This window comes from Strongylocentrotus purpuratus, unplaced genomic scaffold, assembly GCF_000002235.5.
Source record: "Strongylocentrotus purpuratus isolate Spur 01 unplaced genomic scaffold, Spur_5.0 spur5_scaffold_21, whole genome shotgun sequence".
In the NCBI taxonomy this organism is placed as follows: domain Eukaryota; kingdom Metazoa; phylum Echinodermata; class Echinoidea; order Camarodonta; family Strongylocentrotidae; genus Strongylocentrotus; species Strongylocentrotus purpuratus.
Window position 1 is genome coordinate 30383790 of NW_022145607.1, and position 17453 is coordinate 30401242.

At 39.1% G+C, this 17453-nt stretch overlaps 2 protein-coding genes across 7 annotated transcripts in view; one reads left to right on the top strand and one right to left on the bottom strand.

Moving 5' to 3' along the window:
• Window positions 1-152, bottom strand: part of LOC586167 (ensconsin) — a 100094-nt gene extending 99942 nt beyond the window's left edge. For all 6 annotated transcript variants that reach the window (XM_030994479.1, XM_030994478.1, XM_030994477.1 and 3 more), the window contains exon 1: window positions 47-152. In XM_030994479.1, coding sequence (XP_030850339.1) covers window positions 47-95 — 49 coding nt within the window. In that variant the 5' untranslated portion in view covers window positions 96-152. The remainder of the gene's footprint in view (window positions 1-46) is intronic.
• A 6003-nt stretch (window positions 153-6155) lies between these two features.
• Window positions 6156-17049, top strand: LOC752050 (pyruvate dehydrogenase E1 component subunit alpha, mitochondrial). Its single transcript, XM_011672692.2, has 9 exons — window positions 6156-6356; window positions 7524-7580; window positions 8731-8904; window positions 9932-10058; window positions 10727-10818; window positions 11329-11577; window positions 12097-12168; window positions 13151-13327; window positions 14735-17049. Exons 1-9 carry the CDS (start codon window positions 6303-6305, stop codon window positions 14891-14893), a joined length of 1161 nt encoding a protein of 386 aa, XP_011670994.1. The 5' UTR covers window positions 6156-6302; the 3' UTR covers window positions 14894-17049.
• Window positions 17050-17453: the final 404 nt, after the last annotated feature.

Sequence of the window (17453 nt, forward strand, 5' to 3'; positions counted from 1 at the left end):
AACAGTTTTCATTAGTAAATAATGTCAGCAAAGGGTGAAATCATACCTTGTTTAGCATTGATTAGATCCTCGGCAAGCTGTGTGTTCTCCGCCATGACGGTGATGTCATGTATTCTGGCCTAGTCTCGATATCAGCCGTTTCCTGTTTACTCTGTTCTAACCTCGTTGAGGGACCAAAACTATGATATCTTTAGCAAGGTGTGAAAGTAGTGTTTACAGATATTGTACTTGTAGTTCCATTTTAATATTCAAGAACATTTGGTAGTATATGGTGGCCAAGGGCAAACATCGAATGTACAAGGAATAGGAATACATAGGTTTATTGATAATTTTGAAATGAATTAACTTTGTATAATATATTTTGAGAACATAATCTCTAAATCGGATATCGGGTGAGTGTTTGTTTGGACAGGCGTGTGGTATATATGCCTATAGTTTGGTAATGTAATGCCTTATTGTTCGCCAATTATTTGCCTTCAGGTATAAGGTGTTTACTTCCAACCAGTCTGATTAGCTGATAAAGTAGTTTCCAGAGACCCATTTCACAAAGCTTTTTTTCAATGACAAATGACAAAAATCAGTGACCAATCAGAAGCAAGGATTTCAGTAGCTTATAACAAAAACTTTCATTTGCCACTGATGACAAGCTTGTGAAATGGGGCCCACTGGTAAGTCCATTATAGACCAACATGGTTAAGATTTCATTGAATTGTAAATGAAATGAAAAACATTCAAAGTGCCCTCACCTCCTATCTATTTAAAATCGATCATTTTTTTTTTTTATCAAATAATTAAATCTGAGATTTGTTGTGTTATATTCATGTTTTTATCAAATATTTATCAAAGATTGGGCCCGGATATCGAAGATTCATATTTTGCATGTGCTTTAATTACTTGACAGTAAGCAGTGTCTGTGGCGGTTGCAATAATGTTTGAGAGCCTTTTCCCCTCCTGGTAATTAAAGCCCCCCCCCCCCCTCGCCCCCCTCCGCACGCGTTATTTTTTTCTGTGCCACAGATTGGGGTTAGGTACGTGTTGAGCATATGGGAAAGTTTAGGGTTAGGGTTAAGGTTAAATCCTCTTTTGAGCCCCAATCTGTGCCGCAGAAAAAAAATGGCGCCCCCGGAAGGGCTCTCTCTCTCTCTCTCTCTCTCTCTCTCTCTCTCTCTCTGTAAACTATATGGACTTCTTACAATAATGAGTTTGTCACGTTAGCAATTTAAAAACTATTCCTTGTTAAAGACTATTCTCCTCCAGGGTAGTCTAAATAAATCAGACACCGGAAGATGCTAACCCGAAACAAACTTGGAGTTTGTCCGGGGGTCAAATCCGGGGTTTTGTTTTTTTGTTTTTTAGGGGGGGGGGTACCCACATATAAAGACATAAGGGAGCCTATGTGCCGCTCTAATGGGTCACTTTTCACCAACAAATCTCTAAACATGGGTCCCATGTTTAACAAAAATATTAAATATACCTAAACATGGTTCCGTTTTTCCGAAAATTGTGGAAAATGGGCTTTACTTCGAGAAAAAATTATCCTTATAAAATAGCTAGGAGTTTCGAGGCCTAGGCGACACCCCCCCCCCCCCCACGTCCAAACCAAAACTGAGTCCCCCCCCCCCCCCCCCCCAGGTGATCCAGTCGGCATTATGTTGCCTCTGTCCGTAAACTCCGGCAAAGATTAATTTAAAAGCAGTCTTTTTTCTAGTTGACCTCTTTCATATTTCTTTCATCGGTTTGGTAGAAACATGAAGTTTTAAAAGGGACAGAAAATATGGTCCAACTCATATTTAGGTTTGTTTTTTTTTACTTTGTTTTTACGGGCTTTGTAGTTTGTCTAGACGAAACTGGCCGTATCAGCTGCCGTTATTGAGCCCATATGCAAATTACTGATAGACAATGATTATCGATTGCCTATTATTTCAGTCTTGTTTGATACGGTTCCCAAAATATTTTGGTAACCTTTGTTTCATCCCCGAACTATTTAATTCAGATTGGGCTTTACGTCGAATGGGACCCGTTCGGGACCCTGTTTCATGACACGTGTTAGTGTAACTAAGTTTTTATTGATAACACGTTTTTATATAACTGTTATAAGCTACTGAAATAGTGGCATTTGATCGGCCCGAGAGCAGATTATGTAATATAAATTTTGCTAATTTTTTTTGTTATTGATAACAAGTTTTATCTTCTCACTGAGCCTGCATGTCGAAGGGCATGCCATTTTAATTGGGCTGAGTTTAAGAATTATAAAAAACTTTCAAAATATGTAGGCCATTATAGGAAGGCATAAGAGATGAAATATATTGGGAATGATTGACTTGGATATAGTTTGTACCATTTTTATTGGGGATATTGGACCAAATTTGTCAAGAGAATAACAGGAAACTTCCCTACAAACAAACCTGAGCAAAAAGGCAAGCAATTAACAACAACAAAATAATGATGAAGCCAAGTTACATAATGTTTAAGGGCGATGATTCTTGTGATTCCTGACAGCCTGTACACATTTTCCTTACGATTTTGTTTTCTTCAAATGGCCCAGGAAATACATTCTTAAAAACTTATCAGTTTGCACTGAGGTCAATATTCAGTTTTAAAAGATTATTAGGCCTTAATACCATCCAATGTCCAGAAAGTAACTGCCGGAGGGGGGGGGGGGGGGGAGCCTTAACTATGCTACGTGATTAACAACAATTTACGCCTTTTTGTAGTGATAGGGGAACTTTCTTAAACCAAATAAATAATGTAATTTAACAATCAAACATAAGTAAAGAGCCTTCCAAGTATCATTTTGAATACACAAAATTATGCTGATAATTATGATGTATAATTTGTGAATTTTTCTACGTACGCCGTCGTATAAGAGGGCGCTATGTCACAATGCGCATTTTCGCATGTATACCCGCACTACACTGGCCGATGGGTGAAATTTAGGCCGAGAGTGGGTCCTAATCCTAATCGGCACAATTATAAACCTTCTATCTGTCACTCGCGTTAATTTGTTTTTCTTCTAATTATCATATTTTATTAAGATTTATTTTTCTTAATCGTTCATTCATTAATTTGTCAAGTTCTTTTTTAATGAACCAGTCCGAGTTGTCTTTTGTTTAATTCCACTCCTTTTCCTTTATGTCAGTTTCTGAATTGTTTATAATTATACATTGCGGAGCACATTAAAAACTTGAGCATCCCCTATGTGGATTCACAATATAAATGTAGCTATAATTATCATCATCAATAGGCATATAAATAGCTGTTTAGGTCTACCATTAGGCACACTGATACTTTCATCGCATCATTAGCATCGTCAATGAAGTTTGGAATTAAGCATCCATGAGATAAATGATGTTACTAAAAACTTCATGAAATCTTAATAAGTGCACACCTTTCATTTTGACAAATAATATAAGGATGAAAGTCCATGTGTCTTTACAAGGATACAGTATGGGGGGGGGGGGGGATAAGACCAAGTTTTCTTTTTAATTATCGCCCTACTTATAACTGGCATCATGTATCATCCTGATCCCAGTCTTGCTTCCTCCTAATTGAGCTTCCATCCCATTTTTCAAAAAGCGAGGAAAATGAAAGTCATCTCCAAAATATTATTAAATTAAATAAAGGCTTCATGGATATAATATCCTTTCATAATCCTGGTACTAGTGGTAGGAGAAACGAAAGGAGGAAAAGAAAGGGGAAAAACACAGAATAGGAAAGTGAAAACTTATCATTATATTTCCGGTGACATCAAGTGCCCCCCCCCCCCGCCCCCCCCCCCTCCCATGCGACGTACTACTTGGCATTGAACATCTCGACCTACTCTCCGCCACTGGCTCCATGGCCTACCCTCCCCCTCCCCCGGCGCCCTCCCCGCCATCTATTACATGCCCCTCCCTCTCTATCGCTCTCTCTCTCTCTCTCTCTCTCTCTCTCTCTCTCTCTCTCTCTCTCTCTCTCTCTCTCTCTCTCTCTCACACACACACCTCTCAAGCCAATCTCTCACAACAGGGGCAGAGGAGCGAGTTCCAAAGTGGTGGGGGGGGGGGGGGGGCACCAACAAAAAAAGGGCACGGAGAATGGAAATTGGGCATTTGTCGACGAAAAGGAGCACCATCAGATTTTGATAGGGGCATTTAGAGAGGTGAAAAGGGGCATTTATGAAAAGGGGATAGGACCCTTATAGAAAAGAAAAGGGGCACGTAAAACAGGGAAATTACAATAACAGGAAACTTACAATAAAGGAAAATGTGTATCAGTTAAAAGAAAAGGGGCACCGATCTGATTTTAATAGGGGCATTTTTCGGAGGTTAAAGTGGTCTTTTATAAGAAGGGGGAAGTGGCTCTTGTTAAAAAGAGAAAGAGGCACATGTCAAAATAAACGGGGCACTTATTGAAGATGAAAAGGGTAATTATGAGGGGAAGGGGCACTTATAACAAGGGAAAAGAGCATTTACTAGAAAGGAACAGGGGCACGTGTCAAAATAAAAGGGGCAGTTAATAGAGGTAAAAAGGGACACACATCAGAGATGAAAAGAGCACTTACCAGGAGGAGAAGGGACACACGTCAGAGATGAAAAGAGCACTTACCAGGAGGAGAAGGGACACTTGTCAAAGTAAAACGAGTTTCTCTCAGATCAGTGAAAAGGGGAAATTATCAGAGGTGAAGGTAATACTTATAAGATGAAATACTTAAGAGATGAAAAAGGGCAAGGTTTTTTTTTTTTTAAGAGGGCACTTATTAGACTGGAAAATGGACACATTTGAAAACATAAGGTCCGCTTATCCGAGTTAAAAAGGGGGTAGTTATTAAAAGGGAAGGGGCACTTCTTACAAAGGAAAAGGGGCAGCTCTCATATTTGAATAGGGCAATTATCAGTGAAGGAGGCACTTATCAAAAGAGAAAAGGGGCATTTTTGTACTTAAAAATGGGCACGTGTCAAAATAAAATGGACACTTATCAGAGGTGAAAAGGGGAAGGGGCACTTTTAAAAATAATTAGGGGTACACGTCAAAGTAAAAGGGGCACTTTTCCTTTGTAAAAGGGGCACTTTTCATATGTGAAAAGGGACACTTTTAGGGTACTTGAATAAGTGGGGAGAGGGCCTGCCCCATGCACCCCGGGATGGCTGCCTCTGCCTCACAATATCTTCAAGTCTCCCGCCCCCCTTACTTGATTATAAATAGAGGCAATTGTATATGAAAAATATAAAGAACCCCAATTAGGCCTCCTAAATTCCCCAAATCCCTAACCCCCTCCCGTCATTCTTCTATAGAACTAACTACGCCTGCTTGAAGTTGAAACAAATAGACTTGACCCATGGAATCCTAGGTGTAAGAATAAAGCCCTGCGTGTTCTCTCTTTCTTTCTTTTTCACCCTATACGGCGAAACCAACATGGCTATGCCACATCGTATATTTATATATTTATTATAAATATAAACTGTTAAAAGTAGGTAATACAAAGTTTAGAAAATTTGAAAATTGGGTGGAAAGTGAATCTTTACAATTTTGATATATTTGGATACTCCTGTAGATAATTATAGGCACAAGAAAAATTAGCCCCTAAAACACTTCTCCCAAGTTCAAGAGAAAATTGAATTTAAAAATGTACCGGTGCTCCCGGTAAATTTTGATAAATTTCAAAAAGCGCCTACGGCCGTACAATGGTAGCTGTGACCATGAAAATCTCAGAATATGTAGTTGTGACATATAATTTCCGAACGGGAATAGCTAATTGGTCGATTTTATTCAAGAAACATTGTTTTAAAGCTTAATTAATATCTTGACCTTGAGAGGGAGCTATATAAGATAAAGAGTTTATTATTTACAATCTTATAACTTTAGACTCCATTTCAACCGCAACAACGACTCCTGAATATTGTAGGATAGCATATGCTTCCAATATGTTCATTTGAACCAAATTCATGACCCCATCCCAAAACTTTGTATTGGCGTGGAGGGTTGACCCTTCCCCTCTATATCTGGGTCGATCAAGTCACTTTTTGTAGGTAACTGGTTGCGTATTATATCGGAGATTTGGGCTTGGAAATGTAAAATTAGCCGACCGAGCTAGCACGTTAGAAGAGCAGTGACAGGCGAGGTGTGGGCTTATTTGTGTCGCATTTTTGGTGGATTTCTGCTCTATAGCCCGCACCTGTACCTCTAGAAATCGCGCAATCCTGAAATGGCCTTCGACCTTTAGCTTTTGATGCACTGTTCTCGAAGTACTCAAGAACCCACTGATTTCGACGTATTTATGCCATTAGTTTGACTTCACACTGGGGCTGAATAGCTTGTTCAAGATGCTATCTAATTTGGCTAAGAGATTGGGCACGGCTTCAAGGCAGAATTTGCCGGTAAGTTGGAAATTAAATGCGTCAATCAACGCCCAGAGAATATAAAAATACGGACTCGAGCTCGGCTAGAGCAATTATTACCGGAACCCTACCGGTCTTTCACGGGACGATCACGGGGCATGACAGGTGCAGAGTCATGACATGAACATGGCCGCGGGACTTGTTCGACTGTCGTCTGGTCGTTGAGCTCCATCTTTTTGCTTCTGCAGGGCAGGGGATCCAGCTTTGTCACTACTCGTATTTCATGTAAAATACTGCTATGTTGGGTGTGCCTAGCTAGTTCTTAAAGGGATCGTTTAACAATGTTAAATCTGAGATACACGGTCCTACATGTTATCAGTGTCTGTGATATGGTGTAACGTTGAAGCCCTAAAAAAATCGCGCTTCAAAATGATCAAGAAGTGCCTCAAAACAGTAAAAATCTTTGAGTGACCGGTTATACCATACTCGTTTTCCCCAATAGACTGTAGTGTTATGAAAACCGTCAGGCGAACGGTTTTCAAAATTTGTAATTCCAATCATAAATATCTTGATAATCGGACAGGCGATCGGCTTGTAAAAGTCATGGGGTTCCTGACTGACCTGAAGGTTTATAATTATCATTGCATCATGAGCTAAATCCAGAATTTTATTTCAGAATCTGAGACAAAGTTACCGGATCCCTTTAAGTCTAACTTCTAAGTTAAAATGAAGTAATTTGACTGTCATTCTGTCAAGACTGTTCTTGTTTCTATTTTGTTTCCTGAAAAATTTGAGAGAAGTATTCAAGAGTCTATGAATTGTTTTTGTATTGTGTGTTTGTGTGTTACCAGCAATCCAAAAATTTAACGAAATAGCATAATCCCTGAATTACACAAATTTATACTCTCGTCACGCCAAGTTATACTTCCAGTCCAGTCATAGTTCCTAGCGGACCTTTCGGAAGAGACGAACACAAGGTAGATCTAGGTCTACAACAAGGTTATCTTGGTGGATTTGTCATCACAGCTCCAAAAATATCAAAATCAGGGTTAGGCCTAGGCCTAGTCCTAGATCTACTTACTATTGGCCAGGACACCAAACAGAGCTAGTTTGAAGGAAATAACCACTTCGAGTAGCCCAGGAAAGAGAATATATTTTTTAACCTTCTAACGATGCACAATTTTTTTCTCCATGTTGCTTTTATAGAGAACTGTTGCAGTTGCAAGCAGACAGGTGAACACCGATGTACAGTTAACTACAAATGTAAGTTCAAAACTAATAGCACTTTCCTTTCACACTCTGCTCCACACTTTCTCCTCTGTTTTTAAAAAAGGATCTGGTTTAAGTTTTGTATTGTCTTAACTATTAGGCTTCTGTTTACATTTCAAAACTATCAATTGAATTTACATGAACGTATTTCATTGGGTCTTTTTAAATGAATGATTATGGAGCCTGTTTTCTAGAAACAATGTTTTAATTTATAACAACACCCCCCTCTCCCCCTCCCCTCCCCCTCCCTCTCTCCCCCTCTCCCCTCCCTCTCTCCACTCCCCTCCCCTCCCTCTCTCCCCTCCCTCTCTCCCCTCCCTCTCTCCCCTCCCTCTCTCCCCTCCCTCTCTCCCCTCCCTCTCTCCCCTCCCTCTCTCCCCTCCCTCTCTCCCCTCCCTCTCCCCCCTCCCTCTCTCCCCTCCCTCTCTCTCCCAAATTAGGGCAAATGGCACTTCACACAGAGAAGAAAAATGCCTGACTAAAGAGTGATGAAGCATTATGTTATCGCATTCGCAAATAGTCATAATTTTGACATTTATTAGTTGGTTTAATTCCAGTATGGATCAGAGGAAAAAATACACAGGAACAGTGAGTGATTCAGCTCTGGAAAGCTCTGGTAAAACGGAAAAAAGGGAACTTTGGTAAATCCAATAAAATGCCTGAATATCACTAAGAAAAAAATCACAGAGTATCCTAATGGAGCTCCCGCTCACAGACAAAAATTGTGTACTGGTTTGGACGTGTGACTAAAGTAGAAGTGTCGTGGTCGAGTGGTTTAAACTCTTGACTTGAAATTCAAAGGTCATTGTTAGATCCCCCATACGGCACTAATGTCCTATGGCAAGGCATTAATCTTCATTTGCCGCACTCAAGCCAGGTGAGGTAAATGGGTACGTGGCAGGAATTAATTCCTTAAAATCCTGGAGCGCTGTAATGGCAGCCAGGCTTAAGCGGGGGTAATAATCAATGCGCCTCTGAATAGAATTCCTACATAGACAGCGCTATAGAAATGCCTATTATTATTATTACTATTATTAATGGAGCTCGTGCAAACAGAAAACATTTTGTACACTGGTTTGGAGTTAGACATGTGGCTAGAGTATTCGTACCAATGACTCTTCCTCCAAATTTTGCACTGTTGCAGCCGTTCAAGCTCCACAAGCTTGAGGAAGGTCCCAAGAAAACGAGCATGCTGACCAAGGATGAAGCCCTGGACTACTACCACAAGATGCAGACCATCAGGAGGATGGAGACGGCCGCAGCAACCCTCTACAAGTCCAAGGAGGTCAGAGGATTCTGCCACTTGTATTCAGGACAGGTAATTCAATTCAATCCAATTTATTCATTTTCCATTAAAATTTGAAGTAAAAAGCTGAGTAGATGAAATTGTTATTAATTAATAGATTAATTCGTTTCTGTATCTACTTGATATTGATTTTTCTCGTTTTTGCTCTCTCTCTCTCCCTCTTTCCTGGCCATTCCTTCCTTAATCCGTACTGTATATTGTATCATTTTGTGTACATGTATGTTTTTATGGTTATGGTTAAATATAATATCTTGAATCTTGTCTATTTGGAGCCAGAAGGGTGTTAACTCATATACCTTAAAGATAAGCGTGAGTTCTTGTAATGATAGAAACAAATTTTTCACAGAATCCAACAAAACTTACACTGAATGTTCAAGATTACAAATATATGACATACATGTACATGTATATGCCAAACGATTTTGGTAGGAAATGTATAGGGACTGAGTAATAAGCATAGAAAGATAAGGAAATCAAGGTAAGCAGGCCTGACATAATGTTGAAGTTTAATTTAATGAAGATGATTTCCAGCAAGTTTTTAGGAAGATCTTTTTATTTTACTGGTTCAAACAATCAATCTAATGCAGGATAAACAATCCAGAATGAATTATAGCCATGTTCTCTCGACATACGATGCCCAGACCAGAGCTCAAAATTAGCTTTAACACAGAGCTTTACGCTTCTGTCTCTGAATGAACGTATAAAAGGGTACCTATCACCAAACAATATTTATCCCTGTATGTAAAAAGAACCTAGTTGCCAGGCTATATATTCAGAATATGTTTAGATAATACAATGACATGTTGCATAGTTTTTCAAATTTGAAATTTCTTATAAAATGTATAAATGTATTGTTTTACAGTTGCCTGGCTTAGCTTGAGTAACTCTGCTTTTACCCAAATTTGACAGTACATGTATATGATAGAGTAATACAAAGTACAGTAGTAACATACTTTCTCACTAGTATTGACAAGTTAGCTGCATACAGAATACAGCACTTTTGACTGCTCACATGTTTCATGATTTTTTCTTTCTATAGGAAGCATGTGCTGTAGGGATCTCTTCAGTATTGACTCCAGATGATGCAGTCATCACAGCATACAGGGCTCATGGCTGGGCTTATCTCAGGGGTGTGACCTTACACGGAGTGCTAGCAGAGCTTACAGGTATGGTCTCTCAAATCTACCAGTTGCTTGTTCTTCCATGAAGTGTTACTGGGCTGTTTGAAACTCTGAATACCACACACATGTTCATACATACTCCAGCCCAAGATATCTCACCACAGGCTTAGTACTCAATGAGTTAAATCTTTATTTGCCATTGATCAGAACCTTTGACTGCCACCCTGTTCGGATTATAGTATAATATCATACATCTGTAAGTAGTACGGTATATGTTTCAAGAGTCAAATTGGGGATTCCCTGTATGTGCCATTGGTTGATCCAACCCTGTGAAGAATTAAGCATTTGTAATAAGAGTCGTCAACCAATGACTCCTTGATTTGGCCATAGATAATAGATTTGACCAATCAGACACAATTTTTATTTGATATAACGAATATTGTCCAATGACTATTTGGATGCCGTTTCGTTCATGTCTCAGATTATCCCAAATAAGTACAGGAATAATCACATCAATATGCTACTGAGTGTGCCAACATGATGGAATGTCACATGATGTAAAAAAAAATCCTACTTTATATACCCGTGATCCGTCAATACTCGACTTTGACTACTTTTCTCAAATAGAATTTCCAGTTCTAACTTTGATGAAACCATTCCTCTCATTCTTGAGTTTCTCACATGCAAAATTTTCCATGGTTTATTTTTACTAGGAAGGAGAACAGGGTGTGCTAAAGGTAAAGGAGGCTCCATGCATATGTACTGTAAGAACTTCTACGGTGGAAACGGCATCGTAGGGGCACAGGTAAGTAAGAAACATTCATATCCAATTCACACCTATGAGCAAGAGATCAAACTGATGACAGACTGAACCCCCCAAAATGTACCACTACTACTACCACTTCTGCTACAACCACTTCTGCTACAACCACCAGCACTACCTAAGAATCCAATTAGGAATCGGATTTGCAGTGTGACTGAGGGTATTTGTAAAGTTGAGGGTTTCAACATCCAACAGGATCCACAAAAACTTGTCCACTTATTGCATAAAATGAAACTTTTCTTGGTGTAAAAGCAAAGTTAAACTTGATTTTCTATCTCTTCTGTAGACTATGAGGTCATTCCTTTATACAGCACTTTGTCATTGAGATATCCTTGCAGTAATTCTTTTCAAAAGTGCATGTTTTCTCTCTTATTCATGAAGTGTAGTGGAAACATCACAGGACTGTGGATGACATGCGCAATATAAATGTAGCTATTTCTTTTAGTATAAATGATGGTAATTATGCTAGCCCATTGTATTCTGTACTTGTAGGTTCCGCTCGGTGCAGGCATTGCCTTAGCACTCAAATACACGGACAAGAAGAATGTGTGCATCTCCCTCTACGGTGACGGAGCGGCCAATCAGGGGCAGGTCTTTGAGGCCTATAACATTGCCAAGCTGTGGGATCTACCCTGTATCTTTGTATGTGAGAACAACAAGTACGGCATGGGAACGGCCGTTGAAAGGTCCGCTGCGTCCACAGATTACTACACCAGGGGAGATTACATACCAGGCATTTGGGTATGCAAGAAATTTGATTGAACGTCATATGCTCGGGTGACAAGTGATATATATTCAATATCTTGCCCTAATGATGGTAGTTCTTTTCAAAATGAGCATGTTTGAGTGAAAGTTGAACTAACCTAAAACCTAATCGAGAGAGAAAATGCATTTACGAGCTCCTTTTCTTAACGATGTGGTTCTACCTCTGTGTGATGAAATAATGATTTTCAACAATTATTTGTTATGCAACCTTGAAGCATATTTTTGTGCCACTAAATTTTGCTAAGGCGCCTACGGTAAGCAGAATTTTGTTTTGACTTAAAGCCCCACTGCACAACTTATAGCTACTTGCGCCCTCTTTATAGCAAACAATTCCTAATCGGTGCCTGTTGGTCCCCCATGATCCCCTTTTTCTTATGTTAATTGAGAGCTGATTTGATGAGATAACAACCTGTCAGTGACCTTGCAGGGTGGTCTTATCCCCCTGACCAAACTAGTACAGACAGGCTTTAAATGTAAACCTTGGTTTGTCTTCAGGTTGATGGTATGGATGTTGTTGCTGTGAGGGAAGCTACTCGCTATGCCAAGGACTACTGCACATCAGGAAAGGTGAGATGATCTTCTTTTACGTAGGGTTGTACAAAGACCCTCTTCTTTTCATGGACAGATTGTCAGGTGTTCATGTTCTTGCCCCAGGTTCAGGAAGATTTCATATGTGAGATATGAACTGAATTGCTACTTTAACTACCAATGCTAGAACAATATGTAAATACATGTACATGTAGTTGTGTATTCACAAAATGAAAAGGAACTTCTTTTTAGCATTCCCTATAATGTTTATGCCATAAGAGGGCTCACTACTGAGAACTTGAGGGTAAAAATCACACTCAGTTCTATATTGGACTCTTCACATTTTTTCTTGAATTGAAATTCTCAGCTCTTTGTATTTTCCTCTAGTACTGGAGACAGTGACATTCAAATACGGTTTTCAAAGAATGATTGATCCAGGAGTGTAGCAAGACAAGACTATGGCAGGGCTGTCAACCCTCCCGCATTTGGAGGGTGTCTCACGCCACCACGCTCATTCTCCCGCCGCCCCAAAAGCTCGTAGCGGGAGACTCATGCCACCATGCCTTCCTCCCGCTCTCTCGCCAACGATGTAGAATCTCCCGGTTTATGAAAAAACCTCCCGCCAAAAAACAAATTGTGCTCTTACCCCCCCCCCCCCCCCCCCCCCCCCCCCCCCCCCCCCCACCCCCTGCTTATTCAGCGGCCGGCTGAGTCGTTGCAAAATTTATTCAGCGGCTGGCTGAGTCATTGCGAAATATTCGTCTGAAAAAAAAAACTCCCTTCAAGCAGCTCCCCAAAGTTGACAGCCCTGGACTATGGGTCTTTCCCATGGCCTGACTGCATGAGGAGAACTTCGGTCTGTTTCGCGATCGCTGACCATGTAGAGATTAAGTTGTTGACTACCATTAATCAAGTCCATTCCTTTACGTGCTGTTGTCCAAAAGAAGACGTAGATGGCGTTAACCAGTATTTGCCAGGCTACACTCCCTTTAAATGATCTCTTTTTGCTTTCATCTGACAGGGTCCTCTAGTCATGGAGGTGGAGACGTACAGATACCACGGCCACAGTATGAGTGATCCAGGAACCAGCTACAGGTCTAGGGAAGAGGTCCAGGAGATTCGACAGAGCCAGGATCCTATCACCAAGCTCAAAGACACCATCCTAAGCAACGAATTAGCGGCAGAGGCTGAACTCAAGGTAAGTGATTTGATTTGATTTGATTAATTTATTTCTGTTTGATTTTCTTTTTCTTTTGCAGTTTTACAAATATGTAACGAACAAAACACTGCAAATTACACAGTCATGACAAAAGAATATGTGTAGAATAAAGTAAGACTGGCTGTAACTTATTGAAAACATCAAATAGGAGGTTTGACAAAGTAAGCAAAGCTTGATTACATGACTACCCTCAATGGATACATAATAATACAAATATAGAGGAAAAAATATTGGTAAAAGGGGAAAGAGAGAGAGAGAGAGAGAGAGAGAGAGAAAAAAGAAAGAAAAAAGAAATAGGGGTGTAAATCAAGATTCACAGATGTACGTGGTAGTTGGATTTCAATTTGATATATGGAGATAAAACAGAAGATGCACATTTGAATATTGGGTGGCCAACTTGGGATATATTATAGAAATGAGAAGTAATATAATTGATGCAGTAATTTACCTTAGAAAACCCACCACAGCATAACCAGTACCATTTTACATGTTGATGAATAGCAAGTAGGGGATGAGAGGGAGTAGCTGAATACACCCAAGGGAAATTATTTCCAAGTATCTTTGTGATTACAATATATTCAAAGCGTAGGATAAACTCATATTGTTTTCTTATTTTGCTGTGGTGTTTGTAAGAGTTTAATGGTTTACTTCATCATGTCAACAAATCTTAAAGGGATCGGGTATCTTTGTAATCCTTGATTTAGCTCATGCTGCAATGATAATTATAAATCTTTAGGTCGGTCAGAGTTGATATCCATCGTAACTTATATCGCAACTATGTACATAAGAGATAGGAGACTACAAACTTGCGATTGATTAGAGGACTTGCGATTGATTTGGATCAATCGTAAGTCTTTGTAAGACAGGACCCTGGTATCCCATGACTTTTACAAGCCAATCGCATGTCTGATTATCAAGATATTTATGATTGGAAATCGAAATTTAAAAATTTGTTTTTATAACACTACAGTCTATTGGGGAAAAATGAGTATGGTAAAACCAGTCACTCAAAGATTTTTTAATTTTTTGAGGCACTTCTTGATCATTTTGAAACACAATTTTTTAAGGCCCTCAATATGACACCATATCACAGACACTGTAAACACGTAGGGCCATGCATCTCGGATTTAACATTGTTAAACGATGCCTTTAAGAGGGAAATGCTTGAGGAACTTGAATGTGTCATTAGATAGAGCAGCCGTCTAATTACCAGAAAGTCCTGGGTTCAAATCAGAGTCGATGCACTAATACACAATCGTTACATGGCTAAGTGTGTTTTCAATGAACCTGAAGTGCCCGACCTCTGAACCCCTCTTCCTGACCCCTTCTGAAGACATGACCTTAAACATCTAGCATTTCTCTTTTACCAAATTTCCACTTGACCAGGCCATCGATGCGTCTGTCCGGTCAGCCGTTGACGAAGCCATGACTAAGGCCAAGGCTGACCCCGAGCTACCAGTCTCTGAGACCTTCACCAACATCTACGCCAACACCGCCCCCATGAGGGTCCGAGGGGCTGATGCCTTCTCCTACCACGACTCTTAATGGAATGGTCCAAGCTGCACCCATTTATGTGTAATAACAGATTCTTCCATTTGTGGTCTAGGGAGGATTTTGTGATTTGTGGTGGAGGGATGACATCTTTCACTAATTATAATCGGAACTGATGACTTGCTATGTAGCATTTGATATGGGGAAGGTAGACAATATGTCTGCATTGCCTACACACTAATTGAATGCTCCAAACTTGTCTATAGTATGTGGGTCATAGATGCACATTTTCTTTGTGCGATGAGAGAGATAAAATCTTTTTATTCAATAACAATTCTATATAATGCCAAAGGTATATATATGCAAGAAGGTGATAAGTTTGTGTATTTACTTGGCATGTTGCATTGGTGAAAATTTTATGAGTTTTTTAATTCAGTTATGTACTTTATTTCATGTGGAGAAAAGTATATGTATTTTCATTACATCATGGCATACAACATTAAATCTGAAAAAGAATTTAAACCAAAAAGAAAACAAGTGTTTCATCAAAGGAAATAGTTAAACATGGCCTATTTATTCAATAAGGTGGTGTACCGGTAAATGAAAAAGTTGTCTAGAATGAGAGGTTCAAGGATAGAAATTGAAAACATTGGGATGTTGAGCTTCAGTTATTACAATTCACCTTTTGTCCCTTCATTGAGTTACATGTATGTTGCAAATATAAGTATATAGTTGTGTCGGTTTTCAGAGTTTTATGTACATGTACATATGCAGGAATGCATTTATTCAGCTAGTGTATTTGTATGTACATGAAATAGCTTTATGTGTTGGTGCTTGGTGTAATCCAGTTACAAACTATTCATCTTGTTTTGCTTCGATGTCAAAGAAAAGAGAGGGGGAAAAAAGAAGATGGAAAAGTCTGTAACTTGTGTACTTATAATTTTTTTTTTTTTTATTGCCATGAGGATGTGCTTATCAGATTGTTTTTAATGTGTATGTTTGTTTCAATTGTATGTTGGTTTTACCTGACTGCTAAGAGAGCATGTGTGTGCTTGTCAGTAGGCCTAAGCAACCATGGGACAGACAGCTTTAAGTCCTCTCCAAAGGGCTGGGGGGATAGAAGGCTATACAGTAGTGGGAACTCACATTTGGACTTGCTCTTTATATACATTTATGTTTTTATTTTTGTTGCTATTGTTGTATTACACCAGAGCCATTATGAATATGTGCTTCTTACTTCCTACTTTATTGGATGGAAAACTCTTGAGTTCTTTTTCTAACAGGGTTGCATTGCTTGCGGTATGTCAATTGACACACCTAAAAACACGAAAAATGAAAATTGAATTGCAGCACGGATGCTACTTTTCTGGCAATTATAAGAGACTGGTTCTCTACCCTGTGGTCTGACTATAACAGTGAGACCATTTTGAGGTTGTATTGTGTCAACGAAAGATGCAAAAAAGTAGTAATTAAAACTGTTCATCTGGGACTAAATCACGTCCTTAGGTAAGGGGTAAACTGATATTGAAAGTGAAGGATATGGGACTGTTCAGTCTGTAAAGAATGGTTTACTGTACAAACAGAAACTTTTGTAACATGAAACTTACATTTTTCCTTAAATTAATTGATTTGCAAGAAACATTAGTGAATTACCAAAAGTATTTTGTGATTCATTCTTGTCATAGCGTAGCATGAAGCTTTTGCAAATCTGGGCTGCTTGAAGAATTTGTGACAGCTTGATTTATATGAACGTTTCTTGGTCTACAGTAGCTTGTGTAGACAATTCAGTGTGCTCTAGCTACCTGTACAAATCATTTAAAATCATTAAGTACATTCTTTACACTCTCAACTATTTCCGTATACAAAGTACAGCCCATCAGCCTTTGGTTTAAGATCATGTTCTTTGTATTCAGGCTGAAAACGTTGAATTACCATTTTGCTTCCCTCCATCGCGGTAGCTTTGTTTATATTTGGTTTTGTCCGTAAACTTGTGCAAATGTAACAAAGTATGTCAAAAGAGAAGAAGAAAAAAAATTCCCCCAGTCAAAATGACAATCACTCAAGAAGAGTAAGATACATGAACAAGTTTTTGCACAAAACACCTTCTACGTGAATAAAAAGATTGTTTTTGACAGAGTGTGTGTATATTAATATATCAACATCAACAGGAAGTTGAAATGTTGCTGAATAAAAGAAATTATATCATGACATTAATTGCATCTTGATTTTTTATTGCGTATATAAATTAGAAATCAGGTGTAAAGAAGGAGAATTGTATAATAAGATGGTGCACTGTAGTAGAGGAAGACATTCCATCTACCGGTATTAATAGTATCATTTGATGAAAATAAGCTTCACTGAGATGAATTTTGATTTTGTTTAAAGGCCCATTGCACTACTTGTAGCTACTTGCGCCCTCTCTATATTAAACAATGCCAATCGGTGACCATTGGTCCCCCATGATCCTCTTTTTCTTAATTGAGAGCTGAGTTGATGAGATAGCCACCTGTCCAGTGACCTTGCAGGGCAGTCTAATCCCTCCTATAAACTAGTACTGATAAGCTTTAAACCTGTGTGAGCATTGAATGAGTATTTTGAAGGCAGGATATTTTAC